Below are 25,596 nucleotides of genomic sequence, written 5' to 3'. Positions count from 1 at the left end.
GTAGAGAGGCACTGATTTCTGGCTTTGTTAATGCAGTGGATCAGTGTCGCCAAATATCAGTAAATTTACTTATTCTTGATAATTTGTAAGGTTTGTAATTAAGGTTGTAGCGTAGCTTTAGTGTCAAAACAGTCAAAATATATTATTGATATATGAGAGGAGGGCGTGATGAAAATTATGATTGAAAATTGTGTTGCAAATACTGAAAGGTTGAGAAGTGCTGCCTTAGACTATAAACTCATAAATGTAACTTCATGGTATACATTCCTAATCTCCAACCTTCCTTAAATAACTTTAATGCTCTGTTTTTAATTAATTAGATTTAATTTAGATTAAATTTTTATTTAAATTTATTAAATTTTTCTCTGATTTTAGATTAATTAATTAGATTTTTTGAAAAAGATGTGCACATTAAATGAGTAATTACTGCATTATTTTATTGCTTAAGAATGTAGATGTATGGAAAAAATGTTGCAGTTTGTATGTAGTAGAGTCCTGCTGTAATCCCAGATTATGGCCAAAAGTTAAGCAGTTGTTGACAAAAATACTCAGTTTAAGGCAATCTGTAGTCAGATACAACTTCTTTATTCTGTCTTAACTGGCAATTCAACAATGTTAGTATTTAATAGTAATTCAGCCAGTCATAATCTGTACATTTTGCATTTAAGAAATACACATTTAAGAATTATTTGTTTTTGATTTAATAGACGATTTGTAAACAGTTCACATATTTGTATGTAATGGGATGAATAATATCTGGACATGAAGATTTGTGTGGCTTATATCATATCTCAAACCATGGACCTTCAGAATGATGATTATATGTACCCCTTAAACCGAATACTTGTATATATTTAAAAATTAACTGTTGCTATGTTCATTACAATCTGCATGAAGTTTTTACTTAAAGCATATGTTTATTAAAAATGGGATGCTCATATTAAGTAACATTTTTGTTGGGTTATATGTCAGAGTTTCTGTTATTATTGTTAATTTTTTAGTTTAAGAAATCTGAGAAACTTCTTTTGCTCACAATGTAGCATTCTATTTTATTCCATCAAACTTTTCTCTGTCAAACTTCTGGTGTGCATCCTTAAGAGGTTTCTTTGACAAATGGTATTCATTTCTATGTCGTATCAATTTTTAACTGTTGATCAGTTTTAAATAGAGAGATGCAATTAACTTAATGGTACTTTTCTGTTAAAAATTCATGAATGTATTTTTCCATTTTCCTGACTTTTAGTACAATGGCTGTTAAAATCAGAGATTGTTAATAATATAATTCCTAAATTTGAGTTAGATCAATTTTTTCACATTCATTCTTAATATTGGTTTAAAACATTTTATTGTAATGATTTATTGTATAGGTTATAACAATTTCTATAGAATATAAGATATTGATAATTTAAGTTAAATTCAATATAATAATGTGAGCTTAATATATTATTGATTTTAGCCCTAATGTTATTATGGTTTGGAGTTTTTTTTTTTCACCTTTAAGGTAATCTGTTATTTGTTACATTTAATTTATATTTACCATATACTGTAAGTAATTCATTCATAATTTTAATGTTGGTGATTATTACTAATGTTTTTTGTTATTACTAATGTTTTGAAGCTGATGGTATTACTATGGTGGGCTATCAGAGGTTAGGTTCTGTGCGTTACACAGTGAGATGTGGTGGAATGCGAGATAGAGGCCGGAGTGGTAGTGATCCTCTCAGTCTTAGCTCCAGTGCACCTAGTGTTGACAATATCTTATCTGATCATACAAATAACAAGTTAGTATTTCATGAAATTGATGATAAAACTTTTGATTTTGTTATAAGGAAACTATAGTTTAGAATTAAAATAATGAACTGAAAATATTTTTGATTATTTCAATTCGCTGAACATATAATTGTCAGGTTATCAAAATAATTTTTCTTTTACATTAAATCTTTTGCTGCTTTAAGTGTTTATAGCATTAGAAATTGCTATTCTTTCAGATAGTTTATGCAGTTCTATGGGTTAAAAAGTATATCTAAGCTGATCTAGAATTCTGTATGTTTCTAAACCTTGAAATCTGTTTAGTTCTGTGACCAGTACTAAATCACTGTGACCAGTCTTCGTAAATCAGCTGACTTCGAAGTCGAAAGTTCTAAGGTTCAAATGCTAGTAAAGGCAGTTACTTTTATACAGATTTGAATATTAGATTGTGGATACTGGTGTTCTTTGGTAGTTGGGTTTCAATTAACCACACATCTCAGAAATGGTTGACCTGAGACTGTACAAGATTACACTTCATTTGCATTCATACATATCAATCTCATTCATCCTCTGAAGTAATCCTGATGGTGGTTCTGGAGGCTAAACAGAAAAAGAAAAGAAACCATTGTAAGCAGTGGATAATTCAAAATTCATAGTAATTTATTCAATATGGATTATTTAATAGCTCGAGTATAAGATTCAAAGCACAATGTGATCCTTGGTCAGTGATTTACTAGTCATGAAGTTGTTCAGTAATTGCTGTTAAACAAAATAACTTATTTGGGTACTCTTATGGGAAGTCAGTAATAAACTACTGATTCATTCACTGAAACCAAAATGTAATCACACATCATGGTATTAAGATTTCACAAATATATTATTTCATACATGCCTAAAAAAAAAATATTTTTTTACATGCTAAATCAAAACCCATGCTGGCCTTGTAAATACAACAATTTTTTTTATATAAACAAATTCAAAAGTATCCTTAGATAAAGTCTAAATAGAAAATATTGCAAACTCTCTGGACAGTACATATATTACCAAGATTCCTCTTAAAGTAAGGGTAGAAAAACATCTTATTGAAATGTAACTTTAATAAACCGTAAGTATTGCGTAGAGTATTTTTGTTCGTCAAGACTGTCATAATACACTGTAAGAGTTATCTGTGTATTCTTTCGTGAAGTTATTAACAAATTATATAATTTTACTACATCCCTGTCGCAGCTTCACCCATGCTACATGGTTACTTGCATTTCTTGTTGTGGCCAATTTTTTTTATTTTATGTTTTTTTGTGAAGTAAATGGAGGCAGATGCAGCCAATAACAATAAAGTAACAGTGGCAATGGCTATGTGTGTTTCAATTACCCCATTCAAATTTTGAAAATCGGAAGATTTGGTTGCAAAGATATAACAAAATTTCTAAATAACCATGGTCTATTAGATTGAGAGTGTACTTGATACATACAAAGTTAGCCTTCAACTTACTAACAAATACCCCATTTGAATTTTGAAAATCAGATGATTATTTGCAGAGATATTACAAGAGCACCCCATTGCACCTCCCAAACAGGGGCACCCTGTTTGTTACCAGTTGATGTTGATGATTGATCTAGCTTCCCATGAGGTGCTCGCATAGCTCACCACTCTAGCCTCACATGGAGTTCCCATGTGAAGCCCGTCATTGTTAAACAGAAATTCTTTAAATTTATTTAATACTATCTTATTTAATGTAAATTTAATTTTATTATTTTTTTAATATTATTCATTCTATTCAAATCATTCAGTTCAAACCCAGTTTACACGGTGATAAGAGACTCACAGTTCATTAAAGTCTGTGGTTAAATCAGCAAATCTCCACTACTACATATATAACCCACCAGGTGTGGTCACTTGTCATCATAAGTCAGCTGATTTCAAAGTTGAGAGTTCTAAGGTTAAACTTCTAGTAAAGGCAGTCAGTTACTTTTATACAGATTTGAATACTAGATTGTGGATACTGGTTATCGTTGGTGGTTGGGTTTCAATTAACCACACATCTCAGGAACGGTCAACCTGAGGCTGTACAAGACTACACTTCAATTACATTCATACATATCATGTAATACCTTATGGTGGTTGTAAATGCTAAACAGAAAAAAAAGAGTACTACATATATATATACTTTTTTTTTGAGATTCTTTGACATGAAATATATTTAAAAAGCTTCTCAGTTATGTCAAGAAACATGGGTAAAAATTTGGTTGCAATTGATCAAGTAGATTTTTTTGTTTATTCTGAACAAATACCCTCTTCCTCTTTATGTAATAGTATAGATAAGTATTTTAACAGTAGAAGTATTGCGCTGTTAATCTCTACCTCTGTTGTTAGTATTTTTTAAAACTACTCTATTGAAGAAATAAAAAAAAATAGTGGAAAAAATTATTTGTGCATAGCATAATTTTTTGTTGTAACAGTTTATTCAGTTAGACTGCAGATGGATTCACTCCTTCTAGTGAAGTTAAATTTTAAGTTTAATTTTTTCTTTTTTAAGCATTATGTAAGCATTTTTTTAATGTAAGCATTACCATTTACTGTATGATTTATAGGGCTGAGAGAGGATGTATGAGAGAAACAGGAAGTCAAGAAGGTTTGTATGAAGGAGCTCGAAGGCACAGTGCTAGTGGAGTGGAATTAGGCTTTGAGGAGATGTGGCGAGATGATTCCCTCTTTTGTCAAGATTCTCAGGTTTGTGACAGAAGTCTTGTGCTTCTTTGGATCTTATTTTTGTTAATTTTTTACTGTTATTAAAAAGTACAGCTATACACTAATTTTTTTATTACTTAATGCTAACTACTGTCCACTTGAAAAAAATGTTTGTTTTTGAAATGTTATTTTTAATATTTCTTTATTTACTGGGAAAAGCAAGATCGTGTTTTATCTTTACTGTCTCATACTTCATCTGTTTGTTTTATGTTTGTGATGCTGCTATGACCAAACCTATGTTCTAATTTTTACAAAATTTTTCAGTAATGTTACTTGCTATTTGGTGGAATGAAGCACATACTGTCAATTTTTCATAAAATTTCCCATTGTAAACTGTTAGTAGTTATCTTTCTTTTTCAGGATGGGAAGGGAGATGTGTTAGGGGGTACATTTGTTGTATGAAAACATTAATTGATCTAAGTACAGTTTTATTCCATAAAAAATATGTCAACTCAAGTTTCCTGTCAAGATACATTGTGGTTTAGGTGCCTTAAACCAAGGTAGCCAATCAATTTATTAAAAGTTAGAATTATTTACCCATAATTTATTGTGTATTAAAAGACTAAAATTAAAAAAAGTACATTTTTTATTAGGAACATAATGTATAAAATATCTCTTTTTTGAGCTCATTTTGAACTACATTAAGCTTCTTTGATGTAGTCTTTGAATGACAACCAAGTGCTAGTTTAAGAGACCGAGTCCTGGAAGAAATCCTGGAACACACAGTAGAAGCTAGCTCAGACACAGGTTAAATTTTTACAACATTCTCTGTTAAAATTTATACCACTGTCATTCTTTTAAAAGTTTCCAACAGTTTATTAATTTATCTATTTGTGAAGTCTCTCTGAAATATCTAGAAATCAAAAAGTCTAATTGTGATTTATACCTACAAGTGAAGCATGAAGGTTATCTGATAAGTATTACACAAAATTTATAAACATTGGATCTGTAGGTTACAGTTAGACAACTTTGTAATCATTCCTGCTACTACCAGTGCAAAGTATTTTTGTGCATTTCCCCTCCAATAAAACAATTCTGTTATTGTGGCAGATCAGAATTGCTGCTAGCTTGATATACATGAAACTTTCACATATAAAGCCAAACAAACTTCTATTGAAATTAATGTGTCATTTTTAAAACTTATGTATTATTATCAGCCAATTTATAGAAATCAGCATCCATATTATATAGTCTAAAGGTCCACACTGATATCTGCTATATTATGTGTAATGTTAATGTTGCAAGAAACTTTCTTTTTAATGATTACAATTGTAATCATCATAACAATTGTATCACAAGAAGAATGTAAACAATTTGATACAGATATGAGACAGATACAAGAATGGAAGTACACTGATAAAAAAATTACCCAAAATGTCAATCAAGGAACTGAGTTTTAAATTGGAAAACCTGTGTCAGAAAAACACATTATTTAAATTATTTTTAAAAACTTTCATTAAATTTTAACACAATGTATGTTATCTGTATAACTTACAAACATCTGAAAAAAAAAAACAAAAGAAAGGCTAAAGAATGTGCTGAAATATAAGACAAAAAATACACCCTGCTTATTTCAACTTATACGAACAACTATGTAATGATATTTTTTTAACATTATGTAATGAAAAAGTAGGTTCAAATAATAATAAATTTACTTATGGAAGGTAGAATGGATCAAAGTGTCAAAAATTTGATTTTTGTTTTTGCGGTAGAAAGGTTTGTTTTGTATGCCAAATGAATGTGTACTCAAAAAGGCTATGTGCTAACTCTATTATATATTAAGATATAGCTAAGGAGATTATTGTTCTAAAACTTGAGGGGTGGCATAGCTGTTGAAGGGATTAACTCCCCTTATATGTATGTTCTTTTTTAGGTCCTTATGTCCGTATGTCCTTATATGTATGTTCTTTGTACTGTCTAGTCTCTTGTTACAATGCACTGATTTGCTGTTTTGTTACGGAATCTAGTGATATGAATAAAAATAATTCACACAATAGTAAAAGTTATAATAAATATAATTAAAAAAAACGTTTAAAAAGTAGTGGGAAAAGTTATATCAGATATATATTTTTTCTGGGCATAAATCGAGGTGTTATCAGCACTCAGACACAAAATTACTTAAGTACAGTGGAGACATTCTAGCAACGCGCTTTCCTCTCTACTCACAGCCATACATCTACACCTCTTCGCAATTACCTTGCTATAACTGCTTGGCTATAAATGATTAAAAATTAACAATTAAAATTTACTTTAAAAACTAAAATGATGTAAAGTGCTCATCTGGTATGTTACGTGTGAAATAAAACCAAAATAAAAACAATATTAAAAATCTAACATAAGACAATTAATTTGTCAAATGTTAAAAGGCAAAGTCATATTATAGTATTAATCAAATTTTGGAATCAAGACGTACAGCCCTAAGAAATCAGAAGACATTAGACAACATTGATACGTTGTTGCCTAAGATATTTTGTGTGTTAACCCCTAGGGGGTTAAGCAACAACACACATGGCATTGTGTTAAGCTTCTGACACAATGCCGTATAACAGAAACAGTCCACAAGAATGTGGTGTACTGTCAGTTGGCAATCACAGTGAACAAACACAAATGGGTTTATCAGTCTGAGTCATCAGATATCCATGAGTGAGCCTAGCGTGCCCTATTCATAAATGGCAAATAATAACATCCTCATGACAATTATTTCAATATGAAGAGCTCCAGGATGACACAGTGTCCTTAACTGGTTGAAGTTTATTACTGATTATAACATTACATTATGAGTCCCATGAATAATGATGAGCATTGAAATTACCAATTATTAGGTAGGACAAAGCAATCTGTAAAAACAGACTGGACAGATCATCCTCACTGATATAATTTGGTGGAAGATATAAGTTGCAGATAATCATTTAAATGGCACCAATATCTTCACTGGGACTGCAGGTATGTTTGCCACTAGCAGAATACGCATAGCTAATACAATTTCTTTCAGAAAAACAGCCACACCTTCACGTTCTCTGCCCTTAGATTGATGGTCACATCTTTTGCAGACATAACCATGAAAGAATGCATCATCCTGGGGATGGAGGCAAGTCTCCTACAGACACAGTGTTAAAGGATTTTCTTCCTTTAGTTGGATTTCAATATCCTCATGGTGAGAATGGAGACAGCAAACATTTCAATGAATAATATTGGTACCCATAAAAATATTCTTTTCCTGTTATATACAAAATCTGCATGCAGATTATGTGTGAAATAAAAAAATTTGTTTTTGCTATTGATAACTTTTAGGAAGTGCTTTGCTTCTTCGTGCACTTCATTAGCCTCCATATCTTTGAAGTGACCTCAAGATGGTGGTGGGGACTTGAAAGCTTGGGAGTCTGGAGATACTGTACCAATAGATCCCTTCATAGTGATCTTGATAGTTTGCTACATTGTTGGTGCAGTGGGAATTTTATTTGGTGGTGGATTAATTGAAGTGGTTTTTGGTAAAGCATTTTTGGACTTTCTGGCAGAAGTAGCCTTCTTGCTTGTATTCAGTGCTGTAATAAAGATGTGGGAATTTTACTTGGTCTGAATAGGCCCCAACCATTTTTGTTAATACTTTGCACAATGTACATTCGTTCTTTTTTTGTATTTTGTTAGAAAGAGCTTGGACAAAAACTAACACTGGGTTGTACAGGATTTCTCATGCTGAGGGATTTTCTATATTCCTGACGAGCCACAAGAAAGGACACTTTCTGCTTGGTACAGATTTTTAATATAAGCTTTTCTTCCTTATAGAGTGGGCATTCTTGAGACTGCAGATTGTGGACCTTTACAATTAATACATTTTTCTATTTCAGCAAATTTGCTATCATCATGCCCCATACAGCCACTACTGCACAAACTTGTTCCTTTGTGCAACAGTCTTTGTTGTGAACAAAACCTTGGCACTGAAAGGCTTCATCTTGGATTTTGTATATATAGTTGAACATGGACAGACAGATAGCCAATTCTTATTTGCAAAGGAACAGTTGGAGTCGGAAGGGTTAGGATAAGTGAGATTGTTGGCACATGAACACCATTCTCCTTTCTCATGATCCTCTGCACAGATAAAACTGATTGTAGTGGATTGTAGATTGGATCCCTTCACACCCTTGTCATCTTCAAATTGTTGCACTCCTAGAGCTTCTTTAAGTGGCCCAAACAAATGAAATTCGCAGGGCGATATGTCCAGGCTGTAGGGAGGTTGATCAAGTTAAGTTCAGTGCATTTCTTCTAGTTTTGAGACCGTTAGAGCTGCAGTATGGGGCCTGGCATTATTGTGGAGGAGGATGGCCTCTTGAATCAGTTGGTCTTGTCTTTTGAGGTAACATGTAGCCCTCCTCCTTGTTCAATAGCTTGCAGTAGTAAGCAGCATTGATTGTGTGTCACTCATGCAAAAAATCAATGAAGAAAATGCCTTGCCAGTCAAAAAACCATTGAAAGAACCTTGCCAGCTGCTGACAGTCATGTCTTGGCTTTCACTGGGGCTGCCTTCCCTTTCCTCAGCCACTCTATACTCGCTTATTTGAACTGGGAAGTGTAGTGGTGGACCCACGTTTTGTCACAGATGACAATCTGACCCAAAAATGCATCACCTTCTTTTGCAAACCTTGCTGTAAGCCTCTGACAGACCTCCAAACGTCTCAACTTCTGATCTGCGGTCAGAAGGTGAGGGACTCATCTGGCACACACTTTACGGAACTGTAGGTCGTTTGTGAAGATTGCTTGACAGCTTCCATAACTTGTTCCGACCTGTTCTGCAATTTTGGTTACTCTCACTCATCACTCGTCTTCAAGAATGTCTTGAACCGTGTGAATGTTTTCGTCTTTAATGGTGGTCTGAGAACAGCGATCGTGTTCCTGATTTTCCACTCGTTCATGCCCTTCCTTGAACTCTTTATGCCAGGCAAACACACGAATCCTTGACAATGTTTATTCTCTGAACTGTGCAGTCAATCTCCAAAAAATTTCTGTTGCTTGAACTCCTTCACGAGCAAGAAATTTTATAATTATGAGTTGCGCAGTGGAGGGGTGCACCTGTTGCTCCGACATCGTGAGTGTTACTGATAAATTGGTTGGGAGTGTGGAATGGCCAGTTCTCCCCACTCCTAATGACTACCCAAGCATACTAGAAGCATGGGCCCAGTCTTACCAACCATAGACGCTCAGTAACAAAAATCCTGTTTATATTTGATTTACCCTCTTAATTTATAAAAAGGAAAGAGAACATTGAGAAGTGTTTATTTGAAAAAATGTTTTTTTATCTTTTATTCTTAATTTATAATAATCTTTACTTTCAAATTAAATTTGAAGACATTTAACAACTTTCATTAAATTTAGTTGAACTGGTACTGTCTGGTTACACTTATAATGAAGAAGCTTGATGCTTTCTCTAATAAATTTTTTTGGAAGCTTATTCATTCTTATTTAGAAGGCAAGTAATTTTAACATTTGTTTAAACAAAGTTCAGTAAATTATTTTGATGAAATTTTTTTTTAATATTAATAAGCATTAATTCTTGTTTTGTAGGAACTATCTTCAAGCTGCTCTGGTGAGAATCTTGGTTGCACATATGTAGATTGGTTAAGTGAAGAAGATATTGTTAAACTTCGACCATTACTTTTTGTTGAACTTACAGCAATGATGGATAGTTGTGGTGTTCAATTCCACAAACGTAAGCCTCATAAACGGAAAAGAAAAGAAGGTATATTACTTTTATGATTAATTTTATAATTAATTAATTCTTATATTTAGTCGTCAGTGATGTGCGTGAACAGTTATTAGATTCAGGGAATGAGTAAAAACTGTTCATATCAAGAGAATAGTGATAACCTGAAGAAATATTCCTCTAAATCTTTATCTTCTAAAATTTTATTTAAGATGATTATTAATTAATTATATCTTGAGAAAATTTATTTTTTTGTCTATACAACCTATTTCTTTATAAAGTAGTTTATTTGAATTGTCTGACATGCATATTACTGTAATTTTTTTCTTTAGAAGAAAAAGTATATAATATTTTTAAGTAATATTTAATCCTTATATTTGAATCTGCAGTAGTTGCTAGTGACTACAATTTTCTAACAGATTTTAGATTTAGGAAATAAAAGTAAGCAATTTTGTAACTCGCTTAGTTTTGATATCAACTGAAATATAGTTTTGATTATGAGAATCAATCCAACTAAAAATTAAAAACTTATTTGGGAAATTAGGACAGTCTGAACACTACTCAGTCTGAACAGTTATGTAGTGTTTACCAGTCTGAACACTACGGTTGTAGTGTTATTTATGTAGTTGTAGTGTTGGTTATGATAACGGTTTTAATAAAGTAAAACCTCAACTTAAAGATTTTGAACAGTTCTCAAAACAGCTTATACATTTTTTTGCTACATTATTTTTTTTTGAAAGATTTTTTTTTAATTTGAATTAAATGTAAAAAAAATCTAAAATCTGAATTTATGTGCATTAATTGGACATAAACAAATCAGAAAGTAGTAAGTAGGTAAAATTTTAATTTTGGAAATTTGGACAGTTTGCTGTTAATCTGAAATTTTTGTATACATTTTTTTAATAAGGTTATTACAATTTATATTTATTTTATAATTTTAACATAGTATATGCAGCAAGTAACTTTACTTTACATCAATATAATAAAAAAATTAACTGCCAAATTGTTAATAACAAGTTGTTCTGTAATTAATAAACAATTGCTTTTTTCAATTAAATTAATAAATATTAAAAACATACTTGTTTACTTACTCATAATTTTGTTAATAAATTTAAACAATTTTCCATTTCTCAACCTGTTTGAAGGTCTCATCAGATTGAGGAGATGATGAAAACATTTGCAGATTAATTTTAATAATCTGATAGAGTAGTTGGTTAAGTTTTGCTACTGTATGTCTAAAATATTATAACTAAAAGATACCGACACTAAATGACAAAATACATAAATGATCTTGTACCACCACTGTACTTAGCTTCTTATTCCTACTTTTATTTCTTGAAATGACTTTCTATAAATTCCCTATGTCTACTTTCAGATACTGTAATTCATATACATCAATCTAAGTAGTGACTGGCTGTAATGATAGCCATTTTTCATATACATTAGTTTTTCATGTATATCAATCTGGTGGTAGTCCCTTTCAAGAGATACGAGTGTGGAAAGAAGTCTAAGAAGAATTATTTCTGATTGGTGTATGGCACTTAAAAGAGTGTTCCAACATATTCTCCTCCACCCCAAACTGCAGCACCTCTCTAGATATGAACTGATCTAGGATTCTTAATTGATAAATAGGATGTACAAATATACATCTTGAAGGCTTGGTTTGAGTAATAAGGTATTCATGTAATAGCTTTCTTCAAAAGGTAGTCTAAGTGTAATGAGAAAAGTCTTTATTTGAAATTAGAGTAAACATGAAGTAAATATTTGAATCTAAAGTGTGTGTGTGTATGCACGTGCGTGCGTGCACATGCATGTGTATTTTATATTGCTGTAGTGCAGATGTGCAACAGTGTGTGTGCATGTGCAAGACACATGGGTGGATATGGGCAGAAGGTAATCATTATATTTATCTCCAGCAGTTAGGAATTTTGTTAAATTCTTTACATTCTTTACTTCTGCTATTGCGACTACATTTTATAATATAGGGAAAATAAAAACAGACTCAAGTGTGACAGAATAATAGGATATAGATTTTTTTTACAGAAAGCAGCTTGTTTGGTGTTTCACTTGAGTCCTTGGTAGAAAAAGACCAACAGCTAACTAATGAACCTCACAATGTTCCTCTAGTCTTTCAGAAGGTGAGTAATAAAAAGAAAAAAATATATATATACACAAACACACACACACACATATGTATACACACAAAGTGTGATCAAATACTTTTGATCACATTATTATTTTCCATCATTATTTTCTATTGCTGTAATAAGTTGTATTGCGAGAGGGAGACAGCTCATAGAATGTGACCTTGACTTGTATTTTACTATTTTGCTGTCATTGCAGCCAAACGCTGCTTGTAGCCATGAAAGTAAAACATGTGAATAGTGCTTGTCATAATTTCATTGCTGTTCAAAATGACTGAATGGGTTGAGCAGAGAATCTGCATTAAATTTTGTCAGAAATTGGTGACAGGCAAGTAGAGACAAGGAAGATTCAAACTGCTTTTGGTATTCAAGCTATGTGAATTACACATAGCTTGATTGTAGCTGTTTCCAGGATGGTCACATGACTGACCTTAATGGTCTGGCACACTTTAAACCAGCAAAAATCCTGAAAAAATTGAGTAAATTTGACTGGTGATGAATGATTGCTGAATAACAATTGAAGAGCTTGAAAATGAAATAGGAGTTTCATTTGGGTCAGTTCATTCAAATTTAATGGAAGATCTCATTTAATGGAAAACCAACTGCAAGTTCCACCAGACATGCTGGAATGTGCTATTAGTGATCCTAATTTTATGAAAAATATAACCAGAGATGAAACATGGGTATTTCTCTGATCCTGAGTCAAAGGCACAGGTATCCCATTGGATAACTAAGTTCCCCATGGCAAAAAAATTAGGCAACCTAGAAGGTTATGCTGACATACCTTTTTTTGATTATTAAGGCAAGTTTCATCACATGTATGCTCTTCAAGGACAAATCTTAATAATAATACTATGTAACTGTTCTTTAACAGCTAAGAAATGCTGTTTGATACAAGAGATTACAGTTTGGGAAACTGGGGATTGAAAAATTCATCACGACAACACTTCAGTCCATCATCACAACTTATCCAGAGATTCTTGGCAAAATATGTGATTGAACAACTTAAGCAGGTTCTGTACTTACCAAACATGGACTCCTTTTGATTTTCAGCTCTTTTTTAAGCTTAAAATTCCGCTAAAGGAAAGAGATTGAAGAGAAAGAAAAGCCTACTTTGAAGGGGACAAGTAATTGAAGTAAGTAGGTTAGGTATTTTTGTTTTTATGGGCCAAGGTCTGATACTTTTTGATCAAAAAGTATTTATTACTATTCATAATATAATAATTAGTATTAAATTATACTTATTAATATAATTACAATGCACACCAACTTTTGAAACGCACTCCATTTCTGATATCAACCCAAACATAAAAATATTACAAATTATGACAAAAAAATTAAATACATTTGAAAAATATTCCATTTACAAGGGTAAGTCAGTTATTATCCGCAATGTAGTTATAAATTTTATTGCAGTAAAAACAGGAAACTTACATGTGCATCATTTTTCAACATAGTCCCCTTGCATTTCAATGCACTTGGTCCATCGTTGCACAAGCTTCCTGATGCCCTCATAAAAGAAGTTTTTCGGTTGACCTGTGAGCCAGGAATGCACCTCTTCTTTTACTGTTTGATCCGAGGTAAATCGACGGCCCCTTAATGCCTCTGAGTGGACCAAACAAGTGGTAGTCAGAAGGGACAAGATCAGGACTATACGGAGGATGAGTCAGTACTTCAAAGTTGAGTTTCTGGAGCGTTTCAGCAGTATGTGGACGGGCATTGTCGTGCAACAACACAACACCTTTCGACAGCACTCCTCGGCGTTTGCTTCGAATTGCAGGCTTCAGCTTGACAGTAAGCATCTCACTGTAACGCGCACTGTTTTTTGTTGTCCCCTTTCCTCATAATGTTCCAGTACTGCGCCTTGAAAGTTGCAAAAAACCGTAAGCATCAGTCTTCTTGCGGATAGTTGGGTATTGAACCTTTTTTTGCAGGGCGAATTTGGATGTTTCCATTCCATACTCTGCCGTTTACTCTCCGGCTCGTAATGATGGATCCATGTTTCGTTACCAGTGATGTTTCTGTCTAAGAAGATGTCCCGTTCGTTAACATAACGATCCAAAGTTTTTGGCAAATATCCAAGCGCGTTTGTTTATGCAACTGTGTAATTTGTTTTGGGACCCATCTTGCACAGACTTTATGAAACCCAAGTCTGTTGTGGATGATTTCGTAGACAGGACCGTGACTAATTTGCAGACGATGTGCCACTTCATCATTAGTTACTTGTCTGTCTAAGAAAACCATGTCACGTGCACACTCAATGTTTTCTCATTTGGGGCGGTAAACGGTCGTCCGGCTCCTTCGTCGTGCGTAGCACTTGTGCGACCATTTTTGAATTTTTCAATCCATTCGTTGCGACAAGACACTGTTCCCGTACTGTAGCAAAAGTCTTAGATGAATTTCGGTCCCTGATACACCTTCCGACCACAAAAAACGGATCACTGAATGTTGTTCTTCTTTGGTGCAAACAGAAAGCGGAGCAGCCATGGTTAACAGTAGGGCAGCGATAATGGAACTAACTTAGCAGCATCAAAAACTGCACAGACATAACAACAATTAAACCACACATGTGTCATCTACGCAACATGACAGTACTATCAACATAAACAAAAATATAACAACTGCGGATAATAATTAACTTACTCTCGTATAAATACAGAAAAAATTTCAATTTGATAAACCATCAGACAGTATTTAAGGGTACTATCTTATAAAAATTATAATATACTTATGTAAATTAATATGTAATCCTCATTAGATTGGTACTTTTATTTTAAAATTTGTATTATCCAATAATAGAATTATTTCAATCATGACTGAGGATGTGAGATCCCGCAATAGTACTTTGATTAGTAATATATGTCTTATCTCAATACTCTGTATTAAGTGATTTATTTGATATAATTTAAATATATATATGTATATGTATTTACAGTTATTAAGAATTATTTTGTGGTTTAGTAATTATGATAAATTATATTTGTTTTTAAGATCTATTTGTTCTAAAATAAACTTGCAAGTGAAAGACTTGCTAACAACAGAACATAGGTATTTTATAATTAAATAGCTGTTTCATATTAATTTAAAGAGTGTCTAAAGAGAGTCTAAATTAAAGAGAGTCTAATTTTTGGTATAAAATCATAAATTTGTACACTGTGTAATGGAAAACTTGATAATGTGATTTTTACTTGTGATTTCTGCTTAACTTGTTCATTGTTCTTTGAAGTAGAATTGTTGTTTAACCTAATTTAGTAGAACATTTTATTTTCTACCTCTGCTATTTATTTTTTTTTGTATGTTTCAGTGTTAGGCACAGAAGACAAAAACAAAAATATTGTTTTTATTTATGGAACTGTGCTTTCTAAAAGAATTATTATGGTATTATGACATTTTACGCTGTCTTTAAAAGTGTTTTAAGGAATTCACTTCTTTGAGTATCGTGAATTATTGTTAAACTTATGGTGTTTTAAGTTGAATTAATTTGTTTCAGGTTGTATGTGAGTTAGAGAGAAGAGGACTTCAAGAAGAAGGTGTACTCAGAGTAGCTGCTCACAAAGGTAAAGTAGAAGTTTTGTGTCAAGATCTGGAACAGGATTTTTATACTCGGCCGGAGCATGCAGATACTTTACTCCAAAGAGCCCCAGTACATGATTTGGCTGCTCTTCTTAAAAGACTTCTCAGAGATTTTCCTGAACCACTTCTTTCTTTGGAGTTGGTGGATCTGTTCTATCAAGCTCATCGTAAGATCATTTTAAATCAGAATCATATTATTCACTAACAGTATAAAGAGGGACGAATATTTACATTTGCGGCCAATGAAGCTTTAATGTATTAAAAAAAAGTTAAAATGTTACAGACATCTGGCCATAAAAACCCTACCAAATCTGTCAGACCAAAAAAAAATTCATTAAGTGCAAAAAGAAATGGATAAAATAAAAAAATTATTGGTAACTGATGATACATCATATCTGGCTTGATTCGTAGTGTCTGGTCTGAAAATAACTACTTTTCCTAAAAGTATAATGCAACAAAGTTGAAATGAAACAAAACTATAATGCAACTAAGTTGTAATGAAATTGTATCTTTTAAAATAAGTGAGTACATGTGTATAAGAAGGAATTTCCTACTTGCAAGTAGCATGTGGACTGACAGAATTAAATCTAATTCTAATTTTTTTCTCATCAGTCACATTAAGAATTTTCCCATTCCTTTCTATTTTGTTCTTATCTTAATATATTAACTACACCTTTATAGCTAAATTTGTCTGCAATTGGTCTTGTTTTTCTTTCACCTTATGTGTTTTAATCCCTTCACCTTATGTGTTCATCATCTACCACACCAGTATGATTCTTGCTGTGAAAAATTTGCAGGATCTTCTTTTCCATGGATTTATCTTAAAATTACTTAATTTCTATCCTAACAGTAATATTCAACATTCTTTAATTCCATACATGAAGTTTATATTCTTTGTCTTTCTTGTTTTTCATTGCAGTAAAGTGTTACACTAATTTTGAAACCTTTTTAATTGCTGCTTCAATTATTTGGTTGGTTTGATATTATTCTCTGTTCTTTTCTGTTCTGTGTTAATCTTTTAACCTCAACACAATTACTACAGGCTACATTTTCTTATCTTTGTCTACCTCTATAATTTTTACTTTACCATTCCAAATACTCTCACCAAATCAACTAAACCTGGATTTCTTAATACATGGTCCACCAACCTAGTTCATCTCTTTACAAGATTCTGCCACAAACTTCTTAAATTTGCTTTCAGTAAGACCTTCCAATTTTTATTTTATCAATCCACCTGCTCTTTTAATACCATATTTAAAATTTTCATGTTGTTAAATTTTCAATATCATGTAATAACATATTTAAAATGTCTCTATTCTATTCCTTTTTGCTTTAAAGATTGCGCAGTTGTACACGTTTCATTACAATAAAGTGCCACATTTCGCACAAATATTTTTTTAGAAAATCTTTTAATTGTCAGATCTGTTTTAGATACAGACTACTTTTGTAAAAAATAAGGTCTTCTTGCTTGTTATGTTGAGTGTTATGTTTTTAATGAATAAGTGAGTAATTATTTTATTTTAATTGGGAAAAAGAAGTTAAGTAACATAAAAAAAACATAGTTCTGTGTGATTAGTTAAATCCTTTTCAATATTTTCATAGTCATTATAATTGCTATAAGAAAAAGGAATTGAATTACTGCTAGAGACTTCTAAGAAAGTTGAAGAAAACAATTAATTTTTTTTTATTGGTGTTTTTTTCTAGAAGACATATTACAAAACTGCTAACATTGTTCAATGGTTTTTTGGGCTCTAATCATATGTGATCAATGTTTACAGAGAAATTAACTGTTTATTTATATATTTTGTTCTTAACAAATAAGGAATTGTACTTAATGGTTTTGAAAAACTGAAAATCAAGATTATACTCAAAAACATTTTTACAGAAATATAGTTTAAATCTAAGTCTAATTTCAATTGTTAAACCTAGATAGCAATTTCAATTGTTAATCAGTGTTCGTCATTAGACACTGGAAAAAGTATACCCAGAAAATAAGAAAATAAATAAATGAAAAAAGAAGACTTAACAATAATAATAGTACTGTTTATGTACTATTACATAGTTTGTTTATGTGCCATTTAATATTGTTTACTATTATTAAATCTTTTTTCATTTATTATATATAGTTCTGTATGTACTTTTTCAATAGTGTCTACTGATTGTTTAATAATTAAAATGGCCATCTAGGTTTAGATTTGAAGTCACATTTTTGTAAAATGACTATAATCTTGTTTTCCAAACTTTATTTTGGGCATATTTTTTATTTCCAAATTGATTGATCTTTATGCCTGAGGTACTTGTGTTCTACAGAGTTGTTCAAGAGACAATTAAAATAGCTACTGACTGTTCATTTATATACACTTCAGTGTTTTCTCAAGCAGCCTCAACTTATTGTATAAATCATTTATTATGAGAAGTAAAATATACTTGTATATACTATTGTGGATTATTTTTGCATGAATTTTTCAAAATGCTGTAATGAATATGGAAGAGTAATGTTTCCAGCTTATTATGAAGTAAAACATCTTAAAATACAAAACTTATTTCATATAACAATCATAGAAAATTAATATTAATAAAAATATAATATGCATGATCTGGCAGTACCTCTGGGTAGACTGCTGCTAGCTCCCATTTCATCTGGAAAATTCAGAGTAAAATTTCTGATTAGGCTTGATATTTTTCACATGCTATTTACTTTTTTTTGGATGGGAGATGAATTCAAGCTCTATTAACTAAAAGTTTGGCACAGCATGAATATATAAATATATTTATAGGGTTACTAAATTTTCATAATTATAGAATTCACTGTTAGTATAAAAAAAAGATTAAAATATGTTTTAACCAGTTTATTTCTCAATACCCTTGAAATATGTTCATTCAAATGTGTTCTTGGTTGACTTTTAATAAATGCAGTATCCATTGAGCGAAAAGCTTTTTCGTGCCCAAAACATTGAGTAAAATGTACTGGATATGATCTGTTGAATTATTTGCGATGTCAGCAAGTTCGCATACCTTCTTTTTTTTGCCATTGAAAATGAAAGAAAAGAAGCCTTTAAAGTGGAACATAACTCTTTTTGTATATCCATCAGAACCTTTTAAAAGCACAAACTTTAACGTTATTAATTTTTTATAAAATGTCAAATTTTATTTGGTTTACTTGATCACCACAAGCAGCAACTAACTGCATACATATGTCTGAAACTTTGCAGTATGCCATCTAAAAGATCAAAGGGCAAATAACGTGGTCATTAGGTCATCCATCTCTGTGTCATTGTAATACAGCATTAATGCTTTAATTTGTGTTAATATTGTACACAGTTCCAAAAACATTTGTAGTAACAGAATTATTTAATTTTAAGACCTCACAAAAATTAACAGTGAAATTGAATGTTTTGTTTTCTGTGAGAAATTTAATTTGTAATCAATTCTTGTAATTTGTTTAACAGGAGTACCTGACTGTATCCGCGCATTGAATCTTTTGGTGCTACTGCTTCCAACCATTCATCGATCTACTCTTCTTTCTCTTCTGTCTTTTATGAAACATTTAATTGATCATCAAGCTCATAACAAAATGTCAGCTCATAATGTTGCTATGATTATTGCACCATCTTTATTTCCTCCTAGGTAAAAATCATTTGACATGTTTTGTTGAGTAGGTTTTGCAATTAAATACATAAAGAATATTTTTATTATAAACTTAAATTAAAAAATGTAAATCATGCTTGTTTGTAAACAAGCTGGTAAAAAGATATAGAACTTGTTGAAATTTTACTAATATATTAATGACTTCACTTTAATTGATTAAAAGGTTTAATATATATAATCTTAAAGTTGAGAGTATTTCATAATTTCAAGTGTTGTTTAAGTCAGTACGCAATTATTATTGTTTACCCATGAATGAATTTAGTGAATAACTTGATGGAATTAGAATTTCTGTATTGTGGTTCAAACTCATTTTCTAAATATAGATGAGGCAGTTATTTTAATTAAGGTTTTTATCTGTTTTTTATCCTGATCATTTTTAAAACTAATTTTAAATTGTTTTGAGCAGTTATTCTGTGATTTTCTGTTTATTCTAATTATTGTTTTGTTAATTACAATTTTGTTATACTAATTTCAGTATATAGCCATCTCATATTCATAGAAGATTCATATTTATGTTCTAATTTAGGAATTAGAACATAAATATGAATCATAAATATGAATCAATTTCAAGTTTAATTGACAAAATTTCAATGAATAAGATAAAATCAACTCTAAAATGATCTGTTAGATCATGACAGACACTGTCATGACATACAGTGAGCTTCTTAAGTTTTCCTTGTTTGTTTGTAAATATATATTTATCTTTCATATTTATTTTGAAGAGAAAATGCTGAAATTTACAGTCACAAACACACAGTTTATCATCTCATAATTCTATAAATAATTATTTTGGAATAGACAGTTTCTATGTTCTTTATCCCTTCAGAGTGTTTACATCATGTCTTTACATTATTCCTGATATTTTCCAATTACCTGATATTTCTTTTCTTTCTTGATTTCCTTTCCAATTACTCCTCCTATTTTTAGCATGTCTCTGGTTTCAATTTTAAATAAAGTAATATTTAGCTATTTACTACTACAAGTGATGCTGGTTTATTGTGAATGCTTGCATTGTAGAAGGTACAATTTTTCATGTTATACTCTCTGATCATCAACACTGTTTACTGGAATATTCTATTAGTGTATGGTTTTTAATATTTAATATATAGATTAAGATGATAATAAAGAAATGTCAAATTTAAAGTGTAATTGATTAATTTACTTATTGATATTATAATCAAACAAATATGTTTAAAATTACAGAAATGTATATCATGAATGCTTAATTGCTGTATTGCATTATGTAATATTTTGTTAATGTGTTTATTGCTGAACTTTATTGTACATCTTTATCTGTTTTATTCTACAATTTTTGTAACTCTAAGACAAAAATACTGATTTTCTATGTTAAAATTTTTATTTTATGAGCTTTATCCTTGTGACCACAGAATAACATTATTGGCTTAAAAATTTGCTTAGTGTAACATAATTGTACAAATGTCTAGTATCTCTTAGTTTTCTATATACATGTGTGTGTAATGAAATCTAATCACTTAATTGTTATCTATTTATTCCTTGCATATGTACACAAAACAAAAAACAAATTACTCCTGATAAAATAAAATTACTACAGTATGTTTTTTTATTGCCAGACAAAAAATGTTAAATTTACTTTACAGCTTTAGCCACTTAAACAGTGTATGATATAAAAATATAGCATCAAACATAGCCTAGAGCAATGGTATTATGGTACCAGGATAAAGCTGTTCAATTAGTGTGTATATTTACTCCCAGTTTGATGATATAAGAAGCATGCTGTGTTCACCTATTGCAGTATAAAGACAAAATATATTTATAAATTTATTTAACAGATTATGAGTGTATTAAATTTCTGAGAAATTAAATATATTTTATGTTATTGAATAGCAAGAAAAATATGAAAAACATTACACAAATAGAAACACTGTTTGTTCAGAAAAGAAAGTTTTTTTTTTAATGAAGCAGTAGTAGTACATTTTGCAACAAGCAGTGATAACCATTGATGCACGAATGTAAAGTAAGTTAACACATGAGCCTTGGTGAGTGTTGTGAATTTCACTAAAGTGCATTAATGGCAATATAGAGAATTGCATACAGTATTTTTTCTGTGGGATTATTGATTTAAATCCATGATAGAATGCATTGTTTACAAAATAATTTTTAATATTTCAAAAAATATAAAATTTAATATAATCTCTCCTCATATTTATTTATTTCTTATATAAAATACTGTAACATACACAGTTATAGCATATTAGGATTGGTCTTTTGACCCATGTAAATATTATGTTTTTTGCAATTGTTAAAATTTATTTGTGGAAATAATTCTTCTTGTATACTAGTTGATATGGACTGTGCATTTACATTCAAGTTACTATTTGTTTTTTTCGATGGAGTCCAATATTTATTTGATATTTCAATTTTATTTTTGATTGTCTTGTCTATGTATCCTTCAGCCACTGGTGTAGATTTCCATCCTCCTCAAGTTGCTTAGAAGTCAAATATCTCCTCCAATATAAACTAAGAGTTGCAGAGCTTCTTAAAAAGCAATGACCTGTGTATGAGTTTGTATCTAGAAGATTCAGATATGAAGTTATTTGCTTACGCATATTTCTAATCTTGTTGCAAAATTCCAAAATTTTCCACAGTAAATTTTCCTTTTGCGTAGTTTAAAAAGACAGCAGAATTTTTGCGCTCCTTAGAACATAAATTTAAGTACTTCTTACATATGTTGTAATAATTTTCTGTTATATTGAATGATTGTGATGTTTTATATGTTGTATTCAGTACAGTAATTAGAAGTGCTGATCCAAGATCTGTTACATCAATGATTCTCAACCTTTTTAGCTGCATGTCCCCATAAAGTAAAAAAATATATAATGAATATTTGAATATTTCACACCCCCCTCCCAACCACAAACTCAATGAAACCTAGTTAAAACTATTTTGCTGCATTGATAGCAACAGGTATGATCACACATGTATGAAATGTGCAAACATGAGCAATTCATAGGGTTCAACTTGATGTGTATGTGTTCCTTGTGATTTGGTCTGCTTGCATAATATTCGCTGTGAGAGTGTTCAAACATGCATAAAAGCATCCATATCATAAAAGCAAAGTCTTGGAATTTTTCGAAAGAAAATTACATACTTTGAGAAATCATCAAGCTTCTCTTTGTAAAGCAAGCCATTCTGATAAAGTACATTTGAAGCATCTTATCTCGTAGCATTAAGAGTAGCTAAGATGTCCAAACCCCATACAATCACACAAAATCTGATGATGCATGCTGCAGTTAATATGATCATGTTTTAATAGGTGTGGAAGAAGCAAAAAATTGAAAAAAATTCCACTATCTAATGACAAGTATCAAGGAGAATCGATGACTTGGCTGCTGATGTTTGTAATCAGATAATTCAGCAAGTGAGTTCAAGTGAATTTTTAGTATTCAGTTTGAAATTAAGAGATGTGGCAAACATTTCTCAGTTTATATATTTTGTGAGATATGAATGGGATAGGGATAGATCAATCAAAGAAAATTCGTTGTTTTGCAAATTAATACCTTGTCACGCAACAGGACATTGTCTCTTCGATGTTTTTTAAGAAGCTATTAAAAACTATAACATAGACTGGACAAAATATATTGCAGTACGTAGTGTTAGTGCAAAGGCAATAATGTGAAAGAACAATGGTTTTATGAAAAAAAAAATTAAAAGATATTCTTATACCAAGGGTAGAATGGACGCACTACTTCCTTAACAGACATGCTTTTGCAACAAAAAATATCCTCAAAAATCTCAAACAAATTCTTTGTAAATCTGAAAAGTAGTTAATTTTTGCTAAACTATATGATGAAATGGGCAAAAAGAAAAAAAAATCTCTTTTCCATACAGAAGACAGATGGTTATCCCAGGGGAGAGTGTTAGCGTGGTTATTGGAATTGCAAGATGAATTAATAATATTTTTCCAGGATAAACAAAACCATCCTCAATTTTTTACAGAATAATGAGTATATGTTGCTGTTGTTTTACTAAGATTATGTATTTTCACATTTAAACAGCTTGAATGTGAATTTACAAGCAAGTGATAAAATCATTTTATTAATGATCGGCGTTCATGTTACATTTAAAAGCTATCTAGAAAATTATATCTGGATTATTTTCTTTCAGAGAAAAAAAGTTGATATGTTTCCACCCACTTCTGATCATATTGAGAAAAATTTGGATGAAGAAGACACTATTATTCCACAATTTGAATATCATGAAGATGCATTTGCGTGAGCTAAAAATTCAGTTGGTGGAGTATTTCCCCGAAGATAAAAATGGATTCTTGAAGAGATTCTCTTCAAGAAGCCATTAATGGATTCAGTAACTAATCTATTATTAGTTATACTAATGGATTAGTAGTGATAGCTATTGCCCCTATCTATAAAACAGTGATAGCCTTCGCTATGTTTGTAGTAGTGAATTATAGAGTAGATATAGAATTTTCAGATGAAGAAATTTAAAATGAATTATGATTCATTACTGGTGTACAAAAATTAAAATGACTAATTAAATAAGTAAACCATTTTCTAGCATGAGGTTAAAAAATTTCTGTAAAAAATACAGTGCGTTCAAAATAACAGAAATATCAAATGTATTATAGGCTTTATTTAGGCTTTGTTTAAATTGTTATTTATGAAATTTAATTACCACCATTGTCAAAAGAAACTGATCAATAGGCACCATTTAGAATTTTTTTTATTTCTTCAAATGAAAATGTTTTAGATTTTTTCCTCTTGTAGTTTTCTGATTTGTTTTTTTAAAAGTAGTCAGCTTAGAAAACTTTTTTATGTCTATTGCATGTTTCAAATTTAGAGTAGATTTTATTATGGAATAATGTCCATCCAATTAGATGTCAGTTTCATTTTTTTAAATACCTCAAAATAAAAAAGCGATACATTTTCTGAGAACAGGTTTACATTATTCACTAATTTCCAATCCATGAACTGATTATGTAATTTTTCATAAACATTTTTTGATTTCTGTGGCAATAGGTTATTTATTAGCAGCAAAAGTTCCCTCTAATTTTCAGTGACCTGTTTGCGCATTTTTTTTGTTATGCAGGTTTTTCAAAAATAAAAAAAATCTGTGCAGTAATTAAAAATATTTTTTGCAACAATATAAAAAGAATTATAAAATAGTCTAATGTTACTACACAACAAATACCTATATAAAATAACCACGTAATACAGCTCTGTAGTATCTGCAGGTAAATTAGATATAATTTAAAATCACAATTACATTAGAAATCAGCATTAAGTAAGTTGTTAAGACATTCAAATGAAAAAATATAAACGTTTGTTATAAAATTGTAAAAACATAATCTGGTTCTGGCTTTATTTGACTGCACATAATTAATTCATAATTGTTTTTATTAATGTTATTCTATAATTTTCAAAAATAATTAAAAATATTTAATATTAATTTTAAACACTTTATTGAAAGCTATTAATTTTACAACTTTCTCTCTTTTCTTTTGTTTTTAACCATTTTGAATAAATTTGATCCATATTAATATTATTTTCATCATTTACATAAGATCTTACTCTCATCAACATATTCAAATGAAATTCTTTTAATTGATTTCTGTGTTTTGTTTTAATTATATTCATTTAACTAAAGCTTCTCTTGCAATCCTGTAATACTGGCCAAAAAGGTACCCCCAATATCTAATAACTTGACAATTTGTTAAATTTGTTCATTAAAGAAAATATTATCAAGCCTGCAAAATCTTTTATTTACTTCAATTGAATTTTTTTGCGCACAACATATTTAAAGTCATTTTATTGTTCTGATATTTTCAACAAATACAGATTTCCAATCTGATAATCTGTAACCAAAATCACATGATGGTAGAGCTGTTACATTAAAGAATATCAAATCTTCTACCTCATCTTTTGGAGATCTTTATTCTAAATTTTCACATAGTAAATTAATTATTTATTGTTTTATTTAATTATTTATTTAATTTATTAATTAATTTTAGCACTTCACTTGTGTTTACGCAATATTCTAGTCAT

At 30.5% G+C, this 25,596-nt stretch overlaps 1 protein-coding gene across 6 annotated transcripts in view; it reads left to right on the top strand.

Annotated features, from left to right (window-relative positions):
* conu (Rho GTPase-activating protein conundrum) overlaps positions 1-25,596 on the top strand; it is a 233,453-nt gene that overhangs the window by 182,202 nt on the left and 25,655 nt on the right. For all 6 annotated transcript variants that reach the window (XM_075373506.1, XM_075373515.1, XM_075373478.1 and 3 more), the window contains 6 exons: positions 1,619-1,781; positions 4,339-4,477; positions 10,052-10,226; positions 12,234-12,328; positions 15,825-16,074; positions 19,357-19,534. In XM_075373506.1, the coding sequence (XP_075229621.1) occupies positions 1,619-1,781; positions 4,339-4,477; positions 10,052-10,226; positions 12,234-12,328; positions 15,825-16,074; positions 19,357-19,534 (1,000 nt within the window). The remainder of the gene's footprint in view (positions 1-1,618; positions 1,782-4,338; positions 4,478-10,051; positions 10,227-12,233; positions 12,329-15,824; positions 16,075-19,356; positions 19,535-25,596) is intronic.

This window comes from Lycorma delicatula, chromosome 1 (genome assembly GCF_047948215.1).
Source record: "Lycorma delicatula isolate Av1 chromosome 1, ASM4794821v1, whole genome shotgun sequence".
Classification (NCBI taxonomy): domain Eukaryota; kingdom Metazoa; phylum Arthropoda; class Insecta; order Hemiptera; family Fulgoridae; genus Lycorma; species Lycorma delicatula.
This window is presented reverse-complemented; position numbering and strand designations above follow the sequence as displayed.